At 38.0% G+C, this 27,268-nt stretch overlaps 1 protein-coding gene across 1 annotated transcript in view; it reads left to right on the plus strand.

Annotated features, from left to right (window-relative positions):
- The window catches only part of GTDC1 (glycosyltransferase like domain containing 1), a 238,027-nt gene extending 212,723 nt beyond the window's left edge, over window positions 1–25,304 (plus strand). Inside the window, exons 8-10 of the mRNA XM_063318392.1 lie at window positions 3,209–3,279; window positions 4,009–4,100; window positions 24,306–25,304. Of these exons, the coding sequence (XP_063174462.1) occupies window positions 3,209–3,279; window positions 4,009–4,100; window positions 24,306–24,389 (247 nt within the window). The 3' untranslated portion in view covers window positions 24,390–25,304. The remainder of the gene's footprint in view (window positions 1–3,208; window positions 3,280–4,008; window positions 4,101–24,305) is intronic.
- Window positions 25,305–27,268: the final 1,964 nt, after the last annotated feature.

The raw sequence follows: 27,268 nt of genomic DNA on the forward strand, positions 1-27,268 counted from the left end.
TATGGGTTGTAAAGAAAATGAGATTTTTTTTAAAAGTCTTATGGAATGTATCACTTTCTTAGATCTTGTAGACATGCCATGGAAACCATAACACAAAATATGAGTTACTTACAATAACTAATTTTAATCCCATCTGCTAAGTATGACAACATTAGCATTTCCACTTAATTAAAAACACCCTTAAAGCAGCAATGTTTTAATCACTCCATTTTATTTACTCTCCTCTGGTGTCACTTATAATTGTAACTTTTTATTTTTTTAATAATGAGAAGGGTTTTTTTCCTCTCTGCATCACACAAAAAAGTGCTGTCGATAATTAGCAGTCTTCTGTTATTACTAGACTCAGGTGTCACAACTGTGTCTCATCCTCATTACAGTAAAAAATTTCACCTATCAGATTCATTATTGCTAGATAATGCAACTGAGAGACTTAGCAGGCCCTCCAGAAAAGTAATTCAGCCAAGCAAAATTATCAGCTAATTATATTTAGAATCAGACGCCCAACAACTATTTGCAGATAAATTGTATGAATTGAAGGGAATAGATTTGAATATTAAGATTCATAGATTTAGCAGATGATTTGTTAATTGGAATATAAAGGTCATTTTCACATTGGAGTTACAGGGACTCTGTTGTTTCACCAGGAATACTTGGAATTAAAAATCAAAATAAGGAATAAGTGTGGTTGCCATGGTTTGAACTTACCATCTACAAGGTTATTATAGAAAAACAATAGGGTGTTTCTAGATTACTACCAAAATCAGTAGGCAGCCTATCTCCCACAATCCACAGATCAACTTCTGGATCCCATCCACATGTGTAAACTAATGCTCAACTTCTCATACAGTTTCTCCTTACATATGTATCCTAGGATTATTAGCAGATCACTCTTTGTTGAGCTTAGCTAGCATTTTTTAACAGTTCTTTTTCTTTGTTTTTGTTTTTTGTTTTTAATGAAAGCTTGTGTTTTACACTACATTTCATGTTCTATTTTCCCTAACTCCTCTAGGAATATATTGGCAGTTGTTGTTTATCTTTGCATCAGCATGTGAGGTCATTTTCAAATAGAAGGATTAATTCCAAATCCTACCTTTTATCTGTCAAATTACATAAATATTGGATCCCGGTTTTATTAATTTGTGAGACAGAGAAAGTCCTTGGGAAGGAGATGCTACAATGTTTTAAAGATGACACCAATTGCAGCTTGTCACGCTATGCTGTTTTAGAGAAGAAAATAATAGAAAATATACATTTTTTACATAATTTCATTATCTGAACTCTACTGAAGTTATGGTGCCATTTGGCCAATAAAATATGCCTTTAAATTCTCTGAAGAAAACTGTAATTAGTGACCCAAAAAATACCTCGTTGCACTTTGTATTCAAGGTACATGCCCTTATACAGATGCCACATCTATAGATTTTGGATTGAACATCCTAGCCAAACTTCCCCAGTCCCTGACAAGCATGAGTGGATAACACACAGGTTGAATTATGAGCTACCATTTGTGAGCGGGAGGGGGAGCATGAGAATCCAAATAATCTCATGGAATCCTTCCCTTTCGGTTTTGTAAGCTGCTTTGTGTACATCTGTACATTTGAGGATATAGGGTTATATGTAGTTGATATCATTCTGCTGATGGAATGCTCATTAATCTACTGGAAACTTACATCAGTGGAACAAAAGAAGGATGTTTTTAAGTATGTTAATTCTCCCTCTCATTTGCCTACTTCCCATGCTGATCTAAATGGGACTGTAAAGGGGTAAGTGCCCCTTTCCTTATACCACTGATAGAACCCTCCACTAGATCAAGAAAGCATTCAGTCTGCTGTGTTAACACCTGCTGGGTACAAACTATAAAGTTTGGAACTATGTTTATTTACAATCCAATTGTACAATAGATGTTCCATTAAAAATAAAGCCAGATAAATTAATGTCCATACAAAATGTGTATCTTTTTTAAAAAGAAAAAGAAATGGTTGGAAACAAACCCCACAAATGTTATACTTTTTATTGTCAATCATGTGGCTACTGAGTTCTGCCTTCAATATTTTTAAAGAGAAAGGATATACTGAGAAAAGAAAAACAAGTCCTGTTGAATGTTAGTCAAATAAATTATAAGATAAATGTATCTTAAAATGTGGTTTCAACTTTGCTATATAATTTCTGGCCAATAGAATCCCCACTTTTCCATCTCTATAAAGTTTATTATATACTAGATGAATAGCCATTGTGCTGAAGGGTCACTGCATGCAAATATGTATATGTGTGTTATTATCTTCTAGCTTTTTCTATTGCTGTCATTGTCATTATTTTGCTGTTGTAATCCATTTGATTGTGGATGCCAAAGTGGTGGTGTCTCAAGCATGCTTATCTGCCATAACAGCACTTCAATAATAAGATTATAATTAGTCATTGAAAGTTTATGGACACATGAGTATAACTAAGTCGGTTCAAGCTATACATCATCCAATTCTCTTATGCAGTTGTCACTGTATTTCTTTACATAAATGGAAGAGGTGCATGTCTGTGCCAAGCTAGCATACATATATTGTATGTAATTTTGAAATCAGTTTTTAAAGTTTAAAACATCTTCTGTGGTTCCAATGTTCCAATGGCATCCAGGACAAAGATTGTTGGGCATGAAACCAACTCCCCATCCTCATTTATGCTGCTGCGCCTGGATCTTTCTCTCATTGGGCTTCACCCAGTAGCTGTACTCAAGTGTGTAGTTGCAGGTGATGAAGGCTTATTGATCCTAGAGGAACATCAGCTGCTGAGCTAGACTGCTTGCTGTGTTACATTGGATCAGTGCTGCTTGTTTTTGACAGTATGCTGGAGAAAGAGAGGAAGAGTTTTGTGGGTTCCCCACTATTCCCCAGTTACCATAAAGGAAAGCGGTCCATATTTGCATCATGTGTCTGTCTACTGATTATATTAAAAAAATGTATAGAGCTGCTTAAAGAAAAAGGAGGGCTGTGCTTTGATTTATTTAGTTAACAAAACATACGCTTGCTGTTCCATTTTATACAATTCATGTGATCAAAAACAATTTTTTTTTAAAAGAGAAACTTTGGCATGTGAAGAGATTATACTGATGCTGAGGGAATATGATTGTTGCAGTCCAACTTCTGTGCTACTTGCCAAAAATACTCTTTGGGGCTCAGTAATGCAATAATAGTACATAATCTGCATTTCCCTGTATTAGGATTGAAGCTGTGCACTGTGGCTGTTACCCACTCTGTCCGAATGCTTTGGTTTATCCAGAAATATTTCCAGGTAGTGTCCTATCTGTACATTTCTTTTTTTTCCCTTTTTTTTTTTTGTATTTCAATTTATAATTAATTTGAAAATACAAAGTTTAAGTATAAACTTAAGCAAGAGCAATTGTTTATTTGGCAAGCTACCATGTTAGCGCTAAGGAATTTTTTAATGTGTTTTAATACATTAGACGAAGTTTATATTTACCATCTGTTCTTTCAAGATAACACAAAAGCAAGTTTTGAAATAGCATTCTTCATTGTTAGTATACACAGCCTATAATGATAGATTTTATTAAAAAGGTCGCTTTGTCTATGATAGCTTGCAGATTTTTTTTTCTTTTTAATGATATTCGGAGAGAAAAAAAATAGGCCTGAAAAATCATACCAAATTATTTTAAACAATTTAATACTTAATACTATGCAGCCCTGCTATGGGGTAACACTGATGTAGTACCAATTCTTTGAAAAAAAAATCTCATCACTAAATGTCTCATATATGCATTGTGTTACATTAATATAATGTATTTTAATCACCCAAAGGAGATGTCTAAACAGCACAACTACATAGCCTTATTTAGCATTAAACATCCTTGTGAGCTGAGGTAACCTTATAAAATCATGCTTAAATAATGTAAAACACGAGGCGGCACAGAGCAATATGCATTTTTAATTAGTAAAGTGACTAATATCGAGTGTGTGCTTTGAGGTTTTTGTTTCATTAAAAATGTATCTGTTTTTCCTGCAGCTGAATATCTGTATTCTACACCTGAACAGCTTATTAAAAGACTTCAGAATTTTTGCAAGAGGCCAGATATTGTAAGGAAACATCTCTATAAGGTATTTATTCAGAGCAAGCAACATGATGTGGTCTTTCGTTTAGTGAAAATACAGAACCCACCCACCCCCTCAAAAAAAAAAAAGCAACTCTTTCCAAAACTAGGAGAAAAAAAACACCACAAACATTTAATTAACATCCTACTGTTTAAAGGAAACATGCTATGGAGGGATATTAGTTGTTATACTAACAAGGATTAATTACACTGGATGCCACTTGAATTAACCCAAGGTCTTATGAAATATGTGCACTTAGTATATGCTACACACTTTGTCTTCTTTTTTAATTTATTGTTTTCTAAAGTGACTGTCCGTCACATATGGACCCAAGAGGCTTATAAAAATGAACCTGGATTAATTTAATCCATTAGTTTAAAAGGAAAGTAAGAGAGGGGGAGAGAGATCCTACAGTTATGTTAATAAGAGAAGCTTACTTTGTCCTGTCAAATGATGACCCAGGTATATTTCTCTCCCCTTCTCCCTCTGTTTCAAGTCGTTTTGGTAATTTGAGAAAATGCCTAGTGCGTTACAATGTAACTACGTACACACTTATATACAAGCACTGTCCCACCCAAACTTCTGTGCATGAGTCAAGTTTGGTGCCTCACCTTTTAAGGGCATTCTTAGGCTAGGTTCAGCAAACATTCACAGGAAAAAAGAGCAACCCTGTGTCTCTTCCTTTTTTTCTCCTCCTGTAACAGTGAATAATGCAGAATATGCTAAAAGGTGTCAAAACAATGCTAGGACAGTCATGCATGAAGTCTGCAAGTCCCACAGATGATGTTTTTAGATTTCCAGAATGAATTAAAAAAGGAGGCAAAGAGGCAGGGCTTCTTCTTTTTGGAACGTCATGACAGGATATGCAACATGATGCCCAGAGTACTAGTCAGGCACATCTCTCAGCTCCCAACTCTCTCTCTAAAAACAACTCTAAAAAACTTTTTAAAAAAAGGAAATGGAAACCCACCTTTGTTTACAAGAGTGTCCATAAACCCTGCATTGATCCTGGCTGAAGTGGTAATAAGCATGCTTAAAAGTATGTGGGAATTAGTCAAGATGGCAGGGAGCAATGTCACCAGCTTGCTTTTTGACAAATGGTTATTTCTGACAGGCACTGCTCACTGTGGTTGCCACAATCTGAATTGGCCAGGTCCCTCTGTGACAGCCATTTTGCAAATGAACCCACAACATGCTCTTGAATTCCAGCAATTTCTACTGACCCAAAATATTTCCCTCTTCCTTTGCTACAATGTATAGTTCTGCTCTAATGTTGGAGCCTGAGTTACAGGTAGTCCTCATTTAACAACCATAATTGGGACCAGCAACTAGGTCATTAAGTGAAGTGGTCACTAAGCGAAACCTCAACTGTGCTTATGATCTTACTTCAGCTTTCCTTTGCTTTACAGACCTGCAAAGGTCATAAATGCAAGGATTGATTGTAAAGTTACTTTTTCATCACCGTTGTAACTGTGAACAGTCGCTAAACAAGGCAGTCACTAAAGAAGGACTACCTGTATTGTTATTGGGGTCTGATTTCATCTAGACCTATCAATTCCCAGCTCCCAGTATTCTTACAGTGCCTCAGTATGTGCATCATCCACTTTATCCTTGCAGTGTTCAGTCGCCATCAGTATGATTCAGAAACATAAAATTCTGTCGCTCAAGTATGCTTTCTCTTGGCTTCTCTTTGAAACTGTAGGAGAGGGCCAAGCGATGCCAGTAATGGGGTTTAACATGCCCAGTTTTGCAACCCAGGACTATACTTGACCCTTAACTTCTCTGATGTTATTGGAAATAAATTTGCAGTGAATATCGTCCCTCCTTATATATATTTAATCATTTTCCCTTTTTGTCACATTAAAAAAATAAAATTATGATTCAGCAGCAATTTTGGAAGGAGGCTTGGGGATCACAGCTGGGGCTTTAGAGAGGGTGTGTAGGTTGTTTGGGAAAACTGTGTGTGAAAATGTTCTTCATAGATACTGTAGTACTTTTCTGTGCTGTTCCATGGATTCCATGTTTTTCCATGCAGACCACTTCACTTACCACATTATATTCTTAAAAAGCATGTAATGTCTACCTTCTAGATTACTAGACAGCCCAGAAATATAGTTGATTTGCTGCTAATAAATATATTCTTGATAATACAACTGGGACACATTTCATCCACATTATGTTCAGGATAAAGGAGCAATTACATGCCCGCTCCCTTCCCCAAAAGTATTTCTGACTCCTTCCCCTGATATATATTTTTAATTCCTCCACCCCCTCCCCCCGTGCCACACATCTGTGCAAGTGAATGAAATAATTTTGCTGTTTGCACATGAAGTTTTATGGGTGACCTAAGAGTGGACATTTATGTAAGGGCATAGCAACAGGGAATATTGTTTCTGCAGGAAATGGTTAAACCTCAAGAAAAAAGGAGAGAACCAAAAATGCAATTTAACACCCAATTTCAAGCTCATTATCTTTCATTGTCTATTAACTTGGCAATGGTTCAGAAGGTAGCTCATAATAGTTTAAAATGCTGACTGAACACTTCCAGTGTTCAACATTACTTCTTGAGTCAATACTATTGCATAGCTATACATGGACACTTCAGAGAGAGAAAAAAAAATCCTTAATTTTTTACCTTGACGTTAGTTCTTCCTTGAACTACAATTAAACAGTTTTGTTTCAGACAGCTTGCTTGCTTCATGGCTGGGGGCTGGGGGCTTTTGCATTCCAGGGGATACTCAATTTCATTATGGGCAGGACAGTATTAATAAGTATGATTTCCAAAATGTAGGGCAAAAAAAGAGATGCCTGTTGTGCAAGTTCCAGTAAGTAAAATGCTTCGTTGGCTACAAGTGTCTCTGGGGAAAACACTCTCCTTGCTAAATTATATCCAGGCAGAGTTACCTGGCATTACTACCACATACTTGGATACATATATGTTCATCACTCCTGATGGGTGCAAATCCCTCCTAGTATAATCCTGGGAATCCCTGTGTGGCGCCCATGGACCTCTGTTCTGTTTCCCAGGGAAGGAAATCCCACATTTATGGGTGGAACTGGACCTACCGTTAGGCAGATTGATAGCGTCTTCTAAAGTGAGAGATGCCTGGTGAGATAGAAGGATGGCAATCTCAAACCATTCCATTTGTTGGAAGGCAGAGTTTTGTGTTCCAGGCAGTCGGCCGTGGCAGGGAAGAAAGTGGCCCACCACCAAGAAGGTTAACAAAAGAAACAGCTGACGGATCAGCTGCAATTTAAGCAGAAATAGAGGTGCTACCATATTCTTTATCTCTGGCAGAAAACTCTTTTGCCTTTTTGCTAAATTTGGAGGCACAGTACCATTAAGAGAGCTTGAGTCAGTCGGTCTGTATCATAGGTTTGCCAAATACTGCTTTGTAGCAATCAGCTGAAGGCCAGGATAGAACTTGGTCTCTATCTTAAAAGGTCCTCTGTTAAAAAGATGAATTCCCTTCTATCCTGCACCCTTCCAAATTGCATTGTTCTGTTTCCTAGAAATCTACTCTTCCAACTATACTTTATAGATCCTACTGTGGTTGTAAAAAGAAACAATAACATTTTCTGTTGACTAAAGAAAGAAAAAAATATTCTTTGCTTTTCAGGCTTAGTTTTCTGCCTCTCCCAATATAAAAGTGGTATTCCTTACCCTATCCCCCGTCCAAGTCCAATCTATTTTGTACAGTATTTTTTTCTGATCCAGAGAGTGCCCATTTCTTTTTCATATAAATGAAAGCTCCTGCTAAGGTATGATGGGAGGGGACCCAACAGTAGGTGTTCCTTGTGGGGCTCCCCTCCTATGGAACAGCTTGGCCCCCAAGGCAAAGTTTCCCCTGACTGAAATGGCCTTCCAGACATTAGTAAAAACCTCACTCTTCCAGAAGGCTTATATACTATAAAGCCATCAACACCAAATGAATTTATGACATATATGTTGTTGTTCTAATATATTATTTTTGTAGTATCATTATTGTGTTTGTATTATAAATGTCTGTATTCCACTTAAAGTTCAGCTAGACTGAGACAGTAGAAAAGTTGCATAAATAAATAATGTAACCGTATTTTCCTACAGGCAAATGTTCTTCAAAGGGCCACATTTGCTTTTTTGAATGATTTGCATATGGGTCAATATGCTAGGTTCTGCTCTTTTCCTAAATGTAATTTTAAGTGCAAGTCCAAACCAATGAAACTGAGGCTTGGTCTTGCTATTAATTTGGCTGATGTTCAGAAAGAACATCCTGCAGCTGGGGCATAGCTCTTTCTTTTCTATGAGAATGAGCTGGAGTTTCAGTGAAATGCAAAACTTGAAAAGCAAACTGGAGTGTTTCACTTTGCATACAGTTTAGTCACTGATTTCAGCCTGATATAGAAAATATTAGGGGCTGGGACATGTGACTGCTTTCTCTTGCTGTGCTTTACTGTGAGCCTATTAATAATTTAGTATAAACCAGTCAAATGTATTGTTGCATTAGTCTGTCAATTATATGCAGCGCCTGTGCCAAGTTACAAAGTTAGAGGCAAAAGAGAGACAGAATTATGCTCACTACAAAAAAGTAATCAATTTAAACTGTATGGCACAGCATCATGTGCTGTGGGTAAGCCTTGGGTGCATTGTTCTGATTTACGCAGTGCTGATGTCTATCAGAACACAGAGCTCCAGCCGTGTTCCATGGTTTAGCGGCAGTGAAATCAACAAGTAACATCGTTTCCCCTAAAAGCATCGACATTAATAACTTCTGTTCACTATAGCTAACAAAATCTGTAAAATTATACCTTTGATTGGATTCACTTCTGTTGGCAATATTCCATGCAAACTTTCTCCTACAAACATTTCTTGGTAATCTCTGAAACCAACAGAATTGAACATAAGACTTGTTGTCTTTTGGTTTAGTTTCATTCTCCGTAACTCTTGTCATTCAGGGATTTTTCCTAATGCTTTTCTCCCACAGACAGATATACAGATATAGATATATTTCTGAAGACTTTCTCTCTTTGTGCTGATGCCTGTGCAGTTTCTCATTTGCCATCTCATTTTGTTCATTTCACTCAGTTATTCCAAATAGCAAACAAGACAGCTTCTAGCAGATATTGGCTAATTTGAAAAAGCAAAGTAGAATTAGATTAGGTTAGGACTTGGATAGAAGACCACCTGGAAACTCCAGAGTTGTAAGCTGGACAGAAAAGAAAGCCTATTTGGGGAAAAGCCACTTCTGTATTGTTACCAAGAAAACTACGTGGACACATCCATGAAATCACTAGAGCTGAGACCTTTTCTTCTAGCAGCAAGATTGCACTCTGGTACAAGTGAGTGTTGGGATTTGGCTATTATCTGGGCCAAAACAATTGTGAGAAAATGAGTGGATATACCAAAGTTGATTATGTAAAGAGTTATGAACCACAGGAGGATTATCAAGAAATTCATAGGAAATGGATAAATCCTTCTGCTCAAGTGGCTGTTGGTCATCCCCTCAAAAGAGAGCCTGGTGTCATTTCCTGAGTTCTACTGCCATCAAATTCTTCCTGATCTTTTTGCTTCTCTGGATCACATTCTTCCATGTCTTTGCCTCTGTCACCCCCCCCCACCCTTCCATTCTTTGGTGCTCTCTTCACTTCTCTGCCCCTCCTGGAGAATTTCAGCTCTCCTGTCTTCCCTGATGCATTTCAGTGTTGCAACACTTTCCTCTAGTCCCTTCCCTTTCTCCTCCAGGAAGAAAACAAGATTGCACTTGCAGCAGGTGTAGTTTGAATCCGCTTTAGGCAGGAAGACAAACGTAGCACACACTTTCTCAGGATGTTGCTTCCCTCACCATCCATCTTCTTTGGAGCCTCCTCACCAACTCCTGTACCCAAATTTCCTTGTAAATCTTCCCTGCTTGCAAGATCCCAGAAGCTTCTGCTCTTAGTGAGTAGTGAGGACTAGTCTGGACTAAAAGAAGATTGAAAAAGGTAAGAAAATGAAAAGGGCAAAAACAATTCTTCTTGCTTTCTGGAAATTGGATTCATTATATGATCCTTTGAGCTGCATCGTCTAGGTCAGCAAGAACAATGTTCTCCAATCAGAGATTTGGGTAGTTGCTCAGAGGTCCACCCTCAGGCAATGATCAGCAGCAATTAGTAGCCAGTCACCAACAGCAGGCAGTCAGCAGTCTCTCTCCTTCCTTGGTGCTTGGTTCTGTATGGTTCTTCTAATTTCCTTGCCAAACTCCTGTTTGCTTTCCCTATTTGTTTGCTTTAAAAATATAGTCAATTAAACTAGGGAGCTTCTTAATTTCTAATGACATTTATCTGCCAGTTTCTTGATATAATAGGAGAACAAAAGGTAACCATGGCTGACTTCTGTTTCTGATATCTTGTTTAATTTTCATCATTGAACTAAATGGTGGTCACCCAACGAAACACAGACCAAACCTAGATCTAGTTAGATTCAGCTGGATGCTTCCTGTGCCTTAAGGCTATGCTTGAGAAAGCAGATTATTTAAGAGACAGGAAGAAATGTTTAGCCCAGAATAGAAGCACCTGAACCTGCATCCTGATGCAAATTATTGATCTCCCAGTTAGCAAAATACATTTAACTTTTTAATATAATTTTTATTAAGACTTTTAAAGAAGAAGATAAAAACTAACACAAACTAATATAAAGTAAGGAAGAAAAAAAAATAAATCAAAGAAAAAGCAGAAAGTGTAAGAAAAGGAAAGTAGTTGAAGAAAAATAGAAAAGAAAGATATAAAGAACTGGCTTCAGATATTCTTCACAGAAGTTATAAGTACAAATATATTTTAACCTCTCTCTCTAACATCATATTACTCTTCTTTCTATAATCTATTCTGTCTACTCATCAAAGCCATAAATCACAAGTTCATTTTTTTTCATTTTTACACAAAAAGTCCATAAGAGGCTTCCAGTCACCAATAAATGTAGACAGTGTCTTTTCTCTAAACAAGTAGTCAACTTATTACTTACAGCAAAATCTGTCAACTTCACCAACCATTCCTCCATAGTGGGTAGTATCAAATCTTTCCATCTCTGTGCATATAGTAATCTCGCCGCAGTAATCATATATTGAAATAATCTTCCATGACCCTTTTTTAAGTGTGTATCCATCAATTCCAACTGTGTATCAATCAATTTGAAGTGCCTTTATACATTCTAGATAATTTCTCATGTACCAAAAATGCATCATTTTATAAAAATCCTCTGAAATCATAACACAATGTAAATTTCAACCCTTTTAACCACATATTTTCCCATTGATCCATCTGTATGTTATAACCAAAATTCTTAGTCCAGTTTATTACACATTCTTTAACTGTTCTTCCTCTGTTTCAAATTTCAACAAAAGTTTGTACATTGTAGCAATTACACGTTCATTATCAGTTGTTTGTTTATTCGTTCAGTCGCTTCTGACTCTTTGTGACTTCATGGATCAGCCCATGCCAGAGCTTCCTGTCAGTTGTCACCACCCCCAGTTCCCCCAAGGTCGAGTCCGTCACCTCTAGAATATCATCCATCTTGCCCTTGGTCGGCCCCTCTTCCTTTTGCCTTCCACTTTCCCTAGCATCAGCATCTTCTCCAGGATATCCTGTCTTCTCATTATGTGGCCAAAGTACTTCAGTTTTGCCTTTAATATCATTCCCTCAAGTGAGCAGTCTGACTTTATTTCCTGGAGTATAGACTGGTTTGATCTCCTTGCAGTCCAAGGCACTCTCAGAATTTTCCTCCAACACCACAGTTCCAAAGCATCTATCTTCCTTCTCTCAGCCTTCCTTATGGTCCAGCTCTCGCAGCCATATGTTACTACTGGGAATACCATTGCTTTAACTATGCGGACCTTTGTTGTCAGTGTGATGTCTCTGCTCTTGACTATTTTATTGAGATTTGTCATTGCTCTCCTCCCAAGAATTAAATGACTTCTGATTTCCTGGCTGCAGTCAGCATCTGCAGTAATCTTTGTGCCTAGAAATACAAAGTCTGTCACTGCCTCTACATTTTCTCCCTCTATTTGCCAGTTATCAATCAAGCTGGTTGCCATAATCTTGGTTTTTTTGAGGTTTAGCTGCAATCCAGCTTTTGCACTTTCTTCTTTCACCTTCGTCATGAGGCTCCTCAGTTCCTCCTCACTTTCAGCCATCAAAGTGGTATCATCTGCATATCTGAGATTGTTAATGTTTCTTCCAGCGATTTTAACTCCAGCCTTGGATTCTTCAAGCCCAGCACGTTGCATGATGTGTTCTGCATACAAGTTGAATAGGTAGGGTGAGAGTATACAACCCTGCCATACTCTTTTCCAGTACACAACTGTATTTCAAATTCTTACTTTACTCCATATCGGAAGTCTTTTTATCCATTTTAAATCTTTCAAATAACTGTAAATCAGAAAACCATTAACAACTATATCCTTCTCCTATTAATTATTCTCTTCATTTGATTTGAAATTCCCCTTGATGGTTTTCCAATAAGTCCCAGTATGTCATCCGTTTATCTTTATCTGCCATTTCTCTTCTATAATATGTTTCTTGAGCTGAGAACCATAAAGGGATTTCAGGCACAATCTGGGTTTATATCTATTACATATTCTCAATACGGCAGGTCTAATAAAACAATTTTTAAAGTCCACATTAATTTTAACTTTATCATACCATAAATATTCATGCCATCCAAACCTCAGGTCATGACCTTCTAACTGTAAAAGTCTCTTGTTTCTCAGCAATACCTTTTTCATCCAGACCAAACAACAAGCTGCAAAATACAATTTCAAATATGGTAAACCCAATCCTTCTCTTTCCTTTACATCTTTTAACACTTTATATTTAACTCATGATTTTTTCCCTTATGATATAAATTTAGATGTCTTTTTGCCATTGTTTCAATGGTACATCCGTTGTCAAAAGAGGTATTGTCTGAAACAAAAATGTTTAGTTCTTGGCAAGTCATTCATTTGTATCATGGAAATTCTCCCTAACAGTGACAGTTTTAATTTCTCCCATCTTAACATGTCCTTCTTAATTTCAGTCCATGTCTTAACGTAATTATTTTGAGAAAACATACAAATATACTTGTCATAGCAATACCCAAGTATTTTACTTTTTCTTAAAACCAATTTTCTCCATCAGTTCTATATGATCTTCTACTTTCATATTTTTGGTTAACATCTTTGTCTTCTGATTATTAATCTTGAATCCTGCTAATATACCAAAGTCTTTTAATTATCCCATTAATGCTTCTCCCTATAGTGGATCTTCTAAAATTAACACCAAATCATCTACAAACCGCCTAGAGTCCCTCCTTTGGTGGGGACATGGGTGGTGATAAAATTTGATAAATAAATAAATGCCCTTAACTTATAAGCTTCTTTTTTAATCTTAACTCATATAATTCTCTGATTTTGTCTTATGTCTCTATTCAATATCTCAAGAACCAAAATGAACAAAAGTAGAGATAGTGGACATTCTTGTCTTGTCCCTTTTTGAATTTCACAAGGTTTTTTTAGTTCTCCATTAACAATTATTTCTGCTTTCTGAGAAGTATAAATCGACCTTACCCATTTAATAAAATTATCTCCAAGGTTCATATGTTCCAGAACTTTAAACAAAAAAATCCAATTCAAATTGTTAAAAGCCTTCTCTGCATCTAAGAATATCAGTGTAGCTTGTTTTTCATTATGTTTCTCCAAGTATTCCAGAATATTCAAAACATTTATAATATTATCTCATAGTTTTTAGGTAAAAACCTGCTTTTATCTCATGAATAAAATCTTGTAAAATTATTTTCAACCTTTCAGCCAAAATCATGGTAAACAGTTTGTAATCTTTATTCAGTAAAGTTATTAGTTGATAGCTTCTTGTTAAAGTCAAATCTTGTCCCTCTTTAGGTATTAATGGTATATTAGCCTCCTTCCAACTATCAGGAATCTTTCCATTCTGCAAAATAATATTCATCATTTGTTGTAAAGGATGTAAAAGCTCATCTTTGAAACATTTATAGTAAGAGGTAGGCAACCATCTGGACAAGGTACCTTTCCTGTTTTAGTCTTTTTGAAAGTTTCACACAGCTCCCTTATTATTATAGGTCCATTCAAAATTTGTCTCTGATTGTTTGTAATCTTTGGTAAATTCTGTTTGTGCAAGTATTCAACCACTTTTTCCAAGGAAATTTCTTGACCTTAGTATAAAGTAGTATAATACTGATGAAACACTTTTCACATATTTATATTATCTGTTATTACGGTATTCCCTTCTTGTAACTTTAATATCACTTTCTTTTTCTTTTTGCAGCTTGTATGCCAACCATCCCCTGGTTTATTTGCAAATTCAAAATTTCTGTTTTACATAGTTCAACTTTATTTCCATCTCTCACTGTTAACATAGATAATTTCCTCTGTAAAAGCTTAATTTGGTGAGTTATAGTTATCATCCCTGGAGACTTTGTTTAATTCTTCTTCCTTTTTTTTTTAAAATCTTATCTAAAATCATTTGCATTTTTCTTGCCTTTTAAATTCACTATTGCATGCATAAAATATCTTTTTACAAAAGCATCCCAAACCATCCTTACTTCTGTACCTTTATTAAGATTATTCTTAAAAACAATTCCTTTAACTTCTTTTTAGAATCCTCCACCACCATTTCTTTTTGTAATAACATCTCATTCAATCTCCACCTAAAAGATCCATTTTTTTCTTTTAAAAGTTAGTCACTGGATTATGATCTGAAAATGACTTTGGTAATATCTCCATTTTATAGACATTATCAGCCAAAGTCTTAGAAATCCAAATCATAGCTATTCTTGAAAAAGATCTATGTCTTTCAGAAAAATAAGTATATTCTGTTGAATCTCCATTTTTATGTTTCTATGCATCAACAAGCTCCAAATAATCCAATAAATAAATAATCAATCAATCAATCAATCAATCTTTGGTAATTTACCCTGTGTTAGTTTAATATTTTTCTCAGAAATTCTGTCTTTTTCGGGGGAAACCACTCCATTCCAAACCCCTAGGAGACATCAATTTTCATATGTAAAATCTAAAAGTTTATTCATAAGTTCTTTGTAAAATGCTGTTTTATCTTCATTTGGGGCATGAATGCCCAATATCAAAGTCTTAGCGCCCTATATCAGTTCATATAAGTTTTGGATGTAGTTGGAGGTTTATATACAAAACAACTCCACTTATTTTTCAATCCTGCTGAAATAAATTCCTCTCCCAGATTTTTGTTACTTAAATATTTTACATCTTTTTTCCTAATAGGTGTTTCTTGTAGACAGATCACATCTTGTTTTAACTTTTTCAAATAGTGAAATATTTTTTCTCATTTGAGGGGCATTTGCCCCATTTATATTCCGTGTTAAGCATTTAAAATCCATAATTACTCCAAGATTTTGGAAAAGTCAATACCTGTAGCGCCCAACATGGAATGTTCTTCAGTGTCTTGAATCCGTTGTGGCATTTGTTTAGTCTCATCTGTCATTGTCACTTCCCTTTGTGTCTCCTCCAGTTCTTCTTTAATTTTTTTCCAAACATCTATTTTCTGCACAGAATTCAACCTAAATCTCTGTTGTTTAAAAATAAAAATCACCCCTTCCAGCTTGTCCCACCTAAATGGAATGTTTGTTCTGTTTAAGTTTGTCTGTAAGAAAAAAAATACTCTTTTCCTTTGTGTAGTATTCTAATTGGGATTTCCTTAAGTACAATTGCATCTATATTATCAATCCTCAGTCTAGTATTAAAATGCTGCTCTAGAACCTGGCCTCTTGTCTTCTTCCTGACAAAGTCGCCAAGGACATCCCTTGGAACATTTCTTAATTTTGCAAAATGTGTATTGATCCTATAGACCTTATCAATCTCTGTATCAATATCATCTTCCTCCCAATCCAGGAAATTAGACAGAGACTTAACAATCTTTTCTCTGATATCCTCTCCATGTTCTCCTGGAATGGCTCTAAATTTTAAGTAGAATTCTTTTTCTCTGAGTTCCAATAATTCCAAATCATCCAAATCCTTCTCCAACTCTCTATTTATAACTTCTGTCTTGCTTTCCAAAACTTCACTTTGTCAGTAATTTGTTTTAAGTCTGTAGCCAGTTGCCTTACAGATTCTTCAATTTTCTTAACTTCTTTCAGATCTTTTTTCATCCCTTCAAATCCTTCCATTTCCTTTTTAACTGTTGCAGTCACCTTTTTGCCAAATTCTTCAAACATTTTCTGCAATAAATCTGGTGAAATATCCTTATCTGTAATTTGTTCTAGTGAACTCCTGCATCCTTTCCCCAGTTTGGCAGCTGTCCTTGTGGTTGCCATATTGAGAAAGTGAAAGTATGTCAATTACTAGAGTGAAAGTAAAAGGCAGGCTGCTGCTGCTGCTTTTTTTCCCTGTTTTTTTTCTCCCGGTCTTTAACACTTTAGTCCCAATTGGTTCTCCATGGTCACAGTCATACAGTCTGGCTCATATTACTCTTATCCTTTGTTTTGTAAAATCCAGTAATTATTACTGTCCTTAAAAATAATCAACATTCACACAAAGGTCCAGTCTGTTACAGTAATTAATTTTACTATTTTCAAAGGCACTTTTGTCAGAAAAAAACATTTCTTCTATTTTTTTTTTAAATCTCTGCCCCCCTTGTCCATTTGACACTTTTTTATATCACAATCTTGTTAAGCTTTTTGCTTTTAAATTAAAATCCTTTAAGATAGCATTTTTTTTCCTCTTCTTGATTTCAAAAAGAAGGCACTCACCGAGAGAAAAATAACATTTAACATTTTTCCTTCTCTCTCTCAACCTAGCTCCTTCACCACCACCCTGAGACCAACCTTCACCCCAACTGGCAATGAAAGTATTAGTAGAAGGAAAACAAGACAGAGCACATAGAAGGACAAGATGGAAAAATGCCAGAGTTTGGGATGAGATGCAGAAGCAGAGATGAACCTTCAGTGCCTTAGCAGAAACTGAAGGCAAACTGGTTTCAGATGAAGCATTTGCTTCTTTCAGTCCTATGAAAGGGCTGCTCCAAGCATCTTAGCCAAAAAGGAAGACTTAGGATTGTACCACATTGACATTCCACTCTCAGTTTAACTGCAGATGTGGGAAATATAGGCTGGGTTTATAAAATGCAGTTAACCAGGTCTGTTAAAATCCTAAGACTACATGTACATATTTGATAAGTTTATAACTCAGTGTATTCACTGAGTAACCAGATGAAGTAACCAGCCAGAGAGTTGGATTGGTTGTATTTATGCAGACTTTAGTTTGTCTTTCACCACATTGTTTTCCATTCCCTTGGGATACTCTTATTTTAGCCCAAAGAGAAGGTTTGGCTGAGTATTAAGTTACACTCAAAGGTACAGTAGGAAGATGCTGCCATAATGAGTAGCAGAACCTTCAGTATAAAAGCAAGGACATCAAACTTTCTATTTCAAAACTATATTGGGAGTATAAGCTTCCAGCATCCTTTAGGGAGGGAATTAAAACTGGCTGATGAGTTAGAAATGTTTGAGAAAGGGCATCTGAGCACATAGGGGAATTGGGTAAGAGTTGAATCTTTTGAGCCCCTGGAACATGGCAGGATGGGGAGAGAGAAATAAAATAGTTTTTACAAGAGAGAATCATTTAATTTTGCAAAGAGACATTAACAGGAGATTGCAGAAGGCACGGGTGACCTCTTTCCTACTGTTTAATTCAGTAGATCTGTAGCAAGCATGCTTTTTTCGTTCACCCCCCACCCCACCCCAAAAAAGCTGATTGCTAGGTTGCCAGAATGGGATCATTCCATTTTGCAACAGGGAGTAGGTGGAGTAGGTGGTTAGAGGTTGAAAGTAAAACAGTGTTCAGTATTTATGCCATTATTTGCCACAAAGGGCAGGTAACATAATTAATAGAATCTTCCATTTTTCACTATTTCCCCTAAGAAGATATTATCCATAGTTGCAAAGACAGAGGAAAGAAGATTCCAAACAGATAAAAATATAGGGGAACGAACAATAATCCTTGTATTTCAGATTGTGACCTAAATAAGCTAACACAGGTTATTATTATTAGATTTTTATCCCTATTTATTTATTTATTTATTGTCAACTCAAGGCAGCAACATATCTAATACTCCTGCCTCCTGTTTTCTCCACAACAACAACAACCCTGTGAGATAGGTTGGGCTTAGAGTGACTGGCCCAAAGTCACCCGGCCAGTTTTCATGCCTAAGACAGGCCTAGAACTTGCTGACTCCTAATTTCTAGGCCAACACCTTAAGGACTACACCAAACTGGTTCTGTTATATTAAGATTTCTGATGCAAAGATCAAGTCCACTGGACCCAGAGACAAAGTTCCAGATCTGGCCCAAAGGGCCATTATGCTCTCGTGCCAGAGGGTATCGTTCTGTTTCCCATTACTGTCTTGGGAGCTCTTAGAACAAGGCTGTAACTCTACATTACCAGTGGTGCAAATTCTATGACCCCCATGAGTATAAGCTTCAATCTTTCAGATTAGGCAGTGGATGGACTATCATCATTCCCACTGTTATTTATTTTTATTTATTTTATTTATTTTCTATCCCACCTTTATTATTATTTTTATAAATAACTCAAGGTGGCAAACATACCTAATACTCCTTGCTCCTATTTTCCCCACAACAACAACCCTTTGAGGTGAGTTGGGCTGAGAGATTAACTGGCCCAAAGTCACCCAGCTGGCTTTACAAATTAAAGTAACAGAAATCTTGAGAGATTTTCAGTCCTGACATTGTGGCCATGGTGCCCACATCAGGGACCACCACCATTATCTTCTAGACTACATCCAGTCATTGGAAGTAAATGCCCTACTCACTCCATAGTCCAAAAACTTGAGATAATGGTTAAGGTCTGTATCTTTCAGTCTATGATACACCCAAACATTGCTGAAATGTCCTTCGTTGTTGTTTATTCGTTTAGTCGCTTCCGACTCTTCGTGACTTCATGGACCAGCCCACGCCAGAGCTTCCTGTCGGTCGTCAACACCCCCAGCTCCCCCAGGGACGAGTCCGTCACCTCTAGAATATCATCCATCCATCTTGCCCTTGGTCGGCCCCTCTTCCTTTTGCCTTCCACTCTCCCTAGCATCAGCATCTTCTCCAGGGTGTCCTGTCTTCTCATTATGTGGCCAAAGTATTTCAGTTTTGCCTTTAATATCATTCCCTCAAGTGAGCAGTCTGGCTTGATTTCCTGGAGGATGGACTGGTTTGATCTTCTTGCAGTCCAAGGTACTCTCAGAATGTTCCTCCAACACCACAGTTCAAAAGCATCGATCTTCCTTCGCTCAGCCTTCCTTATGGTCCAGCTCTCGCAGCCATATGTTACTACAGGGAACACCATTGCTTTAACTATGCGGGCCTTTGTTGTCAGTGTGATGTCTCTGCTCTTAACTATTTTATCGAGATTGGTCATTGCTCTTCTCCCAAGGATTAAGCGTCTTCTGATTTCCTGACTGCAGTCAGCATCTGCAGTAATCTTTGCACCTAGGAATACCAAGTCTTTCACTGCTTCTACATTTTCTCCCTCTATTTGCCAGTTATCAATCAAGCTGGTTGCCATAATCTTGGTTTTTTTGAGGTTTAGCTGCAAGCCAGCTTTTGTACTTTCTTCTTTCACCATCATAAGGCTCCTCAGTTCCTCTTCACTTTCAGCCATCAAAGTGGTATCATCTGCATATCTGAGATTGTTAATGTTTCTTCCAGAGATTTTAACTCCAGCCTTGGATTCCTCAAGGCCAGCTTGTCGCATGATGTGTTCTGCATACAAGTTGAATAGGTAGGGTGAGAGGATACAGCCCTGCCGTACTCCTTTCCCAATCTTAAACCAGTCCGTTGTTCCGTGGTCTGTTCTTACTGTTGCTACTTGGTTGTTATACAGATTCTTCAGGAGGCATACAAGATGACTTGGTATCCCCATACCGCTAAGAACTTGCCACAATTTGTTATGGTCCACACAGTCAAAGGCTTTAGAATAGTCAATAAAACAGAAATAGATCTTTTTCTGAAACTCCCTGGCTTTTTCCATTATCCAGCGGATATTGGCAATTTGGTCCCTAGTTCCTCTGCCTTTTCTAAACCCAGCTTGTACATCTGGCAATTCTCGCTCCATGAATTGCTGAAGTCTACCTTGCAGGATCTTGAGCATTACCTTACTGGCATGTGAAATGAGTGCCACTGTTCGATAGTTTGAACATTCTTTAGTGTTTCCCTTTTTTGGTATGGGGATATAAGTTGATTTTTTCCAATCTGATGGCCATTCTTGTGTTTTCCAAATTTGCTGGCATATAGCATGCATTACCTTGACAGCATCTTGCAAGATTTTGAACAGTTCAGCTGGGATGCCGTCGTCTCCTGCTGCCTTGTTATTAGCAATGCTTCTTAAGGCCCACTCAACCTCACTCTTTAGGATGTCTGGCTCTAGCTCACTGACCACACCGTCAAAGCTAGCCCCGATATTGTTATCCTTCCTATACAGGTCTTCTGTATATTCTTGCCACCTTTTCTTGATCTCTTCTTCTTCTGTTAGGTCCTTGCCATCTTTGTTTTTGATCATACCCATTTTGGCCTGGAATTTACCTCCAATGTTTCTAATTTTCTGGAAGAGGTCTCTTGTCCTTCCTATTCTATTGTCTTCTTCCACTTCCGCGCATTGCTTGTTTAAAAATAATTCCTTATCTCTTCTGGCTAACCTCTGGAATTTTGCATTTAATTGGGCATATCTCCCCCTATCACTGTTGCCTTTTGCTTTCCTTCTTTCTTGGGCTACTTCTAGTGTCTCAGCAGACAGCCATTTTGCCTTCTTGGTTTTCTCTTTCTTTGGGATGTATTTTGTTGCCGCCTCCTGAACAATGCTGCCAACTTCTGTCCATAATTCTTCTGGGACCCTATCTACTAAGTCCAGTCCCTTAAATCTATTCTTCACCTCCGCTGCATATTCCTTAGGAATATTAGTGAGCTCATATCTAGCTGATCTGTGGGTCTTCCGTAATCTCTTTAGTCTGATCCTAAATTGTGCAAGAAGAAGTTCGTGATCTGAACTACAGTCAGCTCCAGGCCTTGTTTTTACCGACTGTACAGATGTCCGCCACCTTTGGCTGCAAAGGATGTAATCAATCTGATTTCGGTGTTGTCCATCTGGTGAAGTCCATGTATAAAGCCGTCTCTTAGGTTGTTGGAAGAGAGTGTTTGTTATGCAGAGTGAGTTGTCTTGGCAAAATTCTATCAGCCTATGTCCTGCTTCATTTTGTTCTCCCAGGCCATACTTACCTGTAATTCAAGGTGTCATTTGACTGCCCACCTTAGCATTCCAGTCTCCTGTGATGAAAATAACATCTCTTTTAGGCGTGTTGTCCAGTAGGTGCTGCAGATCCTCATAGAACTGCTCTACTTCAGCTTCTTCAGCATTTGTGGTTGGGGCGTATATTTGGATCACTGTGATGTTAGATGGCTTGCCCTGAATTCGAATTGAGATCGTTCTGTCGTTTTTTGGGTTGTATCCAAGCACTGCTTTAGCCACTTTACTATTAATTATGAAGGCTACTCCATTTCTTCTGTGGTCCTCTTGTCCACAGTAGTAGATCTGGTGGTCATTTGATGTGAAGTGGCCCATTCCAGTCCATTTCAGTTCACTGACGCCCAGGATGTCTATCTTTAATCTTGACATCTCACCAATAACCACATCCAATTTGCCCTGGCTCATAGATCTTACATTCCAGGTTCCAATGGTGTGTTGATCCTTAGAACATCGGATTCGCCGTTCACCACCAGCACCGTCGGCCGCTAGCCGTCCTTTCGGCTTTGAGCTAGCTGCGTCATCACGTCTGGGGCTAGTTGAGCTCATCCTCTGTTCCTCCCCAGTAGCATTTTGACCATCTTCCGACCTGGGGGTCTCATCTTCCGATGGTATACCGACATATCTCTGGTTGTATTGATCCATTTAGTTTTCACGGCAAGAATACTGGGGTGGGTTGCCATTACCTTCCCCAGGGATCGCATTTGGTCTGACCTCTCTGTCATGACCTTCCCGTCTTGGGTGGCCCTTCACGGTTTAGCTCATGGCATCATTGAGGTGCTCAAGCTCCAGCACCACGACAAGGTAACGATCCTTTGCTGAAGGAAATGTCCTTCAGTTGCAGAAATAATACCTCTGTCACTCTAGGCTTGGAGTAGGGGAAAGAAATACAGAGAATCACCACATGATTATAGATTGATCCCACAAATTATGGTGTGGGCACTGAAGTTGATAGATTTTGTACAAATGTGTATAGCATCAGATGGACCAGAACCACTAACTTTCTTGCTAGAAAATGGGCAGCATTATCTGAAACATGTGAGATTTAATTCAGACATGGTCAAGGGTAGAGACTCAGATGGTAAAAAAAAGACAAAAAGGAGGGAATAAGATACTGAAGAAGAGGATTTAGAAAAGCAAAAAGAGGGAACAAAGAATCCCTGAAACTTAACACTGATGCGTGAATTGAAAAAATAAGGAAATGAAGAAAGAATTGTGGATAATTGCCTTCAAGTCAATGCTGGAAAAAAGGCAGGACAGGGAGAAGACATGCCATCTTTTGAAGGAACCCATTTACAGGATCAAAAGTCATAAGAACATAGGCTCTTTTGTACTGATGTTGGTCCATCAAGAGTGACTGCACCAGCTCTCCAGGATTTCAGATTAGAGTTTTTCTAGTCATATCTGACGATGCCAGGGATTGACCCTGGCACATTCTTGAGCTCTGGCCCTCCATCTCATGTAACAATCAGCTTATCTTGTTCCATGCCATCTTTTTCTCCGCAGATCGTAGACTATAATCAAGGCCACAATAAATGAATGCAGAGAGCAGATAAACTGAGACACAGATCAGAATTGAAGATTATTTATTTCAGCAAAGGTTTCCTTACTTTGGCCCAAATTATATGTGAATAGGGAGATGTTGATTGGAGAACTCACAGCTTATCCATGTTGCATAAAAAGGTGCTATGGGGAAATAGTGGTTTATATTCGGACTAGGGAATTAAAGGAAGGAAGGGGTTTCATCCTTTCTTTCCAGAGCTATTTTTTTCATTTTATAAGATCTTATACCCACCCCGCCTCTGCCCAATCTGCTGTTAGTTATAGAGAGGGAAAGAGATTCAAGATGGATACCTCTCTATCATTCTCTCTCTTCCATAATAGCACCAACAGATTTAGGGAGGGGATGATTTGAATTAGGGTAGCAGTGTGTGGGAGGAGGATTGGTCCCCTTCAACTTCTTTTAAACAAAAAATATGCTAGAAGATCCTGTCCCCCTTTTCTCACATGCTGTCCAGCCTGCCCCTTCACCTTCATCTAACAGAGGGTGACTTATCTGTTTGTGAAAATCAGTTAATGATCAAAGTAATGTTTCCAAATCAACACAAATTGCACTTAAGGAATAGTAAGGCACCATCTTAGGTGCTGCTGTATCCTACTGAGTTGTTGTGTACTATAACAAAATAAAACCGGAGACATCTGCCATTGCTAAAATGAGGTTATTACCAGAGCAGTAAATGAAACTGATAGGGTGGGTGGTGAACACAAATGTTTGCATTATTTTTTTTTTTAGTGGAGGGTGATTGCCAATATAGATCAGTGAACAAATACCAGTAAAACATGTTCCTTCTGTCCTGGGATCCAGTGCAAACCCTCAGTTGTGTATGTGCAGAACATGTTTTTTTCTGTCTGTTTGACACCCCCCTCCCCTTTTTAGCCTGCTCTTAACTATTAATGTTTCAAATTTGTGAGTCCAGATAAAGTTGTGCTAAATTGGGAATCTTTTGCACTGATATGGGGGGAAAGGCAAAAGGAAAGAAGGTACACAATGAAAAATCTGGCATGTTCTTCAAAGCTTTCCTGATCTCAGGTGAAGTCTATGAAGAGCAACAGTCCAGTCAGTCTAACAACAGTTAAGCTGTTTGCAAGAAAAGCCTCTTCTTCACAAAAGTTACATTAACTTGGATTTGAGTTCCTAATACCTTGATCTAATTGGAGGGCAGGATTTTATTTACATTTGTATTATAGTGGTATTTATACTATTCACGTGATTTTTAGGGAAAATTTCTGAATTGGAGACAACTGTGCATCCATGTATTAATCAAATATTTGACACTGAAAAAAGGAAAAGAAGAAAGAAACCCTGTTTTATTGTTCTGTCTCTTCTCTCTCTCCCTCTTCTTTGTTCTCACAGGGTGAAACATCTCAGTTTTCTTGGGCAGTGCTCCGTGGTAAATTCAGGTCTTTGCTCACAGCAGAACCCAGGGAAGATTTGTGACAGATGGGGCTAAGTCACAAACTTGCAGCTGAAAGCAAAATCGGGAGAACTTTCCAGAGTGTGTCCATATTTACCTGATCAGAGAGAAACAGAAAAGATGCAGAGGAAGCTCAGCCTGGCTGCTTGTCATAGCTGACACAGAGCCATCTGCCACAAACCTGTGGCGGCTTCAGATCTCCAATCCCTGCCACCACTCCAGCTCAAATTAAATGCAGATTCTGAGAGACGTTACGATGGTTACACATGTCTTCGGCTTCACAGGCAGGAGACTGAAAAAATAAATGTGGCCTGTTGTATAACTCTCCTCATGTATCCCATATGTGGTGCCACATTGAATTTCCGGTGGAATTTGTTTGTATCCTTTGTACTGGATGACATGGAGCCTGAATTCTTTCTCTTTGCTGACGTGATGGCAGCCAAGACTGCAACTTCAAATGCTTGCTTCTTGGCCAGCTTTCTACCTAGACTGCCAGGTTATCATTGAAGCCTCATTGTGTCCTCCAAGGGCCACAAGGTCTAAGAGGGGGACTAGTGCTCACTCGCCACCCCAAGGCTAATTGGGCAGATCTCTAAGAATTGTTCGGAGGCAAATGCTGCTTTTTGCACTTCTTCCCACCTCACCATCTCTTCCTCCTCCTCCCCCCACCTCCTTTTGCAAATTAATGACTCCGTGGCACTGGGGCTTTTAAGTGAAAGTATTAATAAGGGGTCTGGCAGGTATTCCCATGATTCCCAGAGTTACATTTGCATTTAATTAATCTTAAAGCTGCAAGATAAACAGCTGTAATTCAAACTAGCATGGGAAATATGCTATATGGTGCCATCTATCCAATGAAATGAAAGGTTGGATACTTGCTTTATTTCTCTCAAGGTTGGAGAACAGACAGATATCAGAATGGTTCCGGAGGTTGGGGGGAGAATGCAGGGTTTGGGGGGGGGGGTTCCGCTCTTATGGCCTGTTTTGTTATTAGGGAGGAGTGATGGGAATGAGAAATTTGTACTCCAACTTGCAAACTGGAGTTTTTCTTAATAAATTGATTGTAATTCTAACAAGGAAGCAACTGCATTTATTGATGTTAAATGCTCCAAAATTTTTAATGTACCATTTTTTTTAATAAAGTACCCATTGAAGTTTTTAATTAGCGTATTCAATTCAGGTATAGGTACATACATTTATCAGTATGGAGATCAGTACATACAACCTTGTTTCAGAGTAATTAATACAGCTGGGGTTTTATCTGATGTGCTAAAATCTGTTTTGCAACCAGTAAGGAAATGCTATTATTAGTGTTTCAGTTGGATGCTGGAAAGGCACACACAGGTAAGGCAAATAAAAATATTCTGAGATTGTAGAACTAAATTACTCATTATTTACAAGCAGTTATTCCAGCCTGCCAAATTGGATATTCCTAGTTTTCTTTTCTACCCTGAGAAATGCTGGTCATACCAGCACCCTGTGAAAGGATTTTCTTTGCTTGTGCTTTTCTACCCCTTTTTAAAGATTTTGCTGCATTTTGATAATTATTAGAGGATTGTGCTGGGTAATTCACTGTGCTGGTACTTCATTTCTGCCCTGTACCTCAGCTGCTAACTGTCTGGGGCTAAATATAAAAGTTAACAGGCATCAGATGCAGTAAAGTTGAAGTGGTGAGCATTCCAGGATTATGTATAGGTAATAGTAAACTGGTTAAAGGATTATCCATCTTGTTAGAGCTGTTTTCCCAAACCAGATGCCTTACAAAGTGCTTTGCCTGAGAGCTGCAGTCCAAACACTTGGAAGATTCCAGGTTGGGAAAGCTGTTTTAAAAATGCCGACCATGATATAAGCATGCTTCCACAGTAATATGTAATCTGAAACTGTCTTTGCCAAACTTCATATAAGAGTGATCAAAAAAGGCTATTAAGAACTGTTGCACATTTTAGCCTTCTTCAGATATGCCTTACCTGGGATTTGTGATTAGCATCAAGGATAAGCTTGCCTATCTGCAGTCTGAGGTAGAAGGAAAAACTGATGGGCAGGAGAAATATTAACTCCTTGCCAACTGGCACATCACACTGCATTTTCTTGACCATCATTTGACCAAGTGAAGCAGGAGCCAGATTCCCACACCATGATTATAAGCTAGGACACATTGATCTGCCTTACATAGAAGTGAAAATGTTCACCACTCTCCCTTCACCTTTGTTGAACCCAGTTTTGCAATTGAAATGACAAATACAATTAAACTTGATCCCAAGGGCAGTTGTTCTGCTTTGTCTACAAAGGTCCCAGACCAGGTTCAATCCTTACTATATTTTGTTTAAAAAAGGATTAGATAGCAGATTATGTGAAATATGTGTGTCAGATACACTGAAGAAGCACTGCCAGTCTGGGTAAACAATTCTGAGCTGCGTGGACAAATAGCATAAATCAGTTCTATTTTTGCCTTTTCATCTTCAGGAAGGATGAATACGTTGCATTGTACTGTACTGTATTGCCTGAACAATCATAGTGCTGCATGAACAATTATATTCAAGTTTGGCCGTGTCTGCACGTTAAGCCACAATGCTAAGTTTGGGCTTTACTTATTATATGAACTCAGACATTGTAGTTTGTTGTGTCTTTTGCCTAAGCACAATGTGTGAACTAAACCACTGATGGTTTACAAACTGCTACTGGATTGGTAGGAAAGGTTCTTGATCAAAACAGAAATCCCAGTTAATCCATGCCATGTGTCAATATTTTGCAGTGAAATAGACGAAGGACAGAGTATCCGGAGTAGATACAACATATTAAAAGTTCACTGAGTTACTTCCAACTCTTTGCGACCCACTGAAATAATGTCATCAGGATTGCCTATCAGTGACTCCTTCCTTCAGAACGAAACTCATACTTCATT

This window comes from Candoia aspera, chromosome 1, assembly GCF_035149785.1.
Source record: "Candoia aspera isolate rCanAsp1 chromosome 1, rCanAsp1.hap2, whole genome shotgun sequence".
In the NCBI taxonomy this organism is placed as follows: domain Eukaryota; kingdom Metazoa; phylum Chordata; class Lepidosauria; order Squamata; family Boidae; genus Candoia; species Candoia aspera.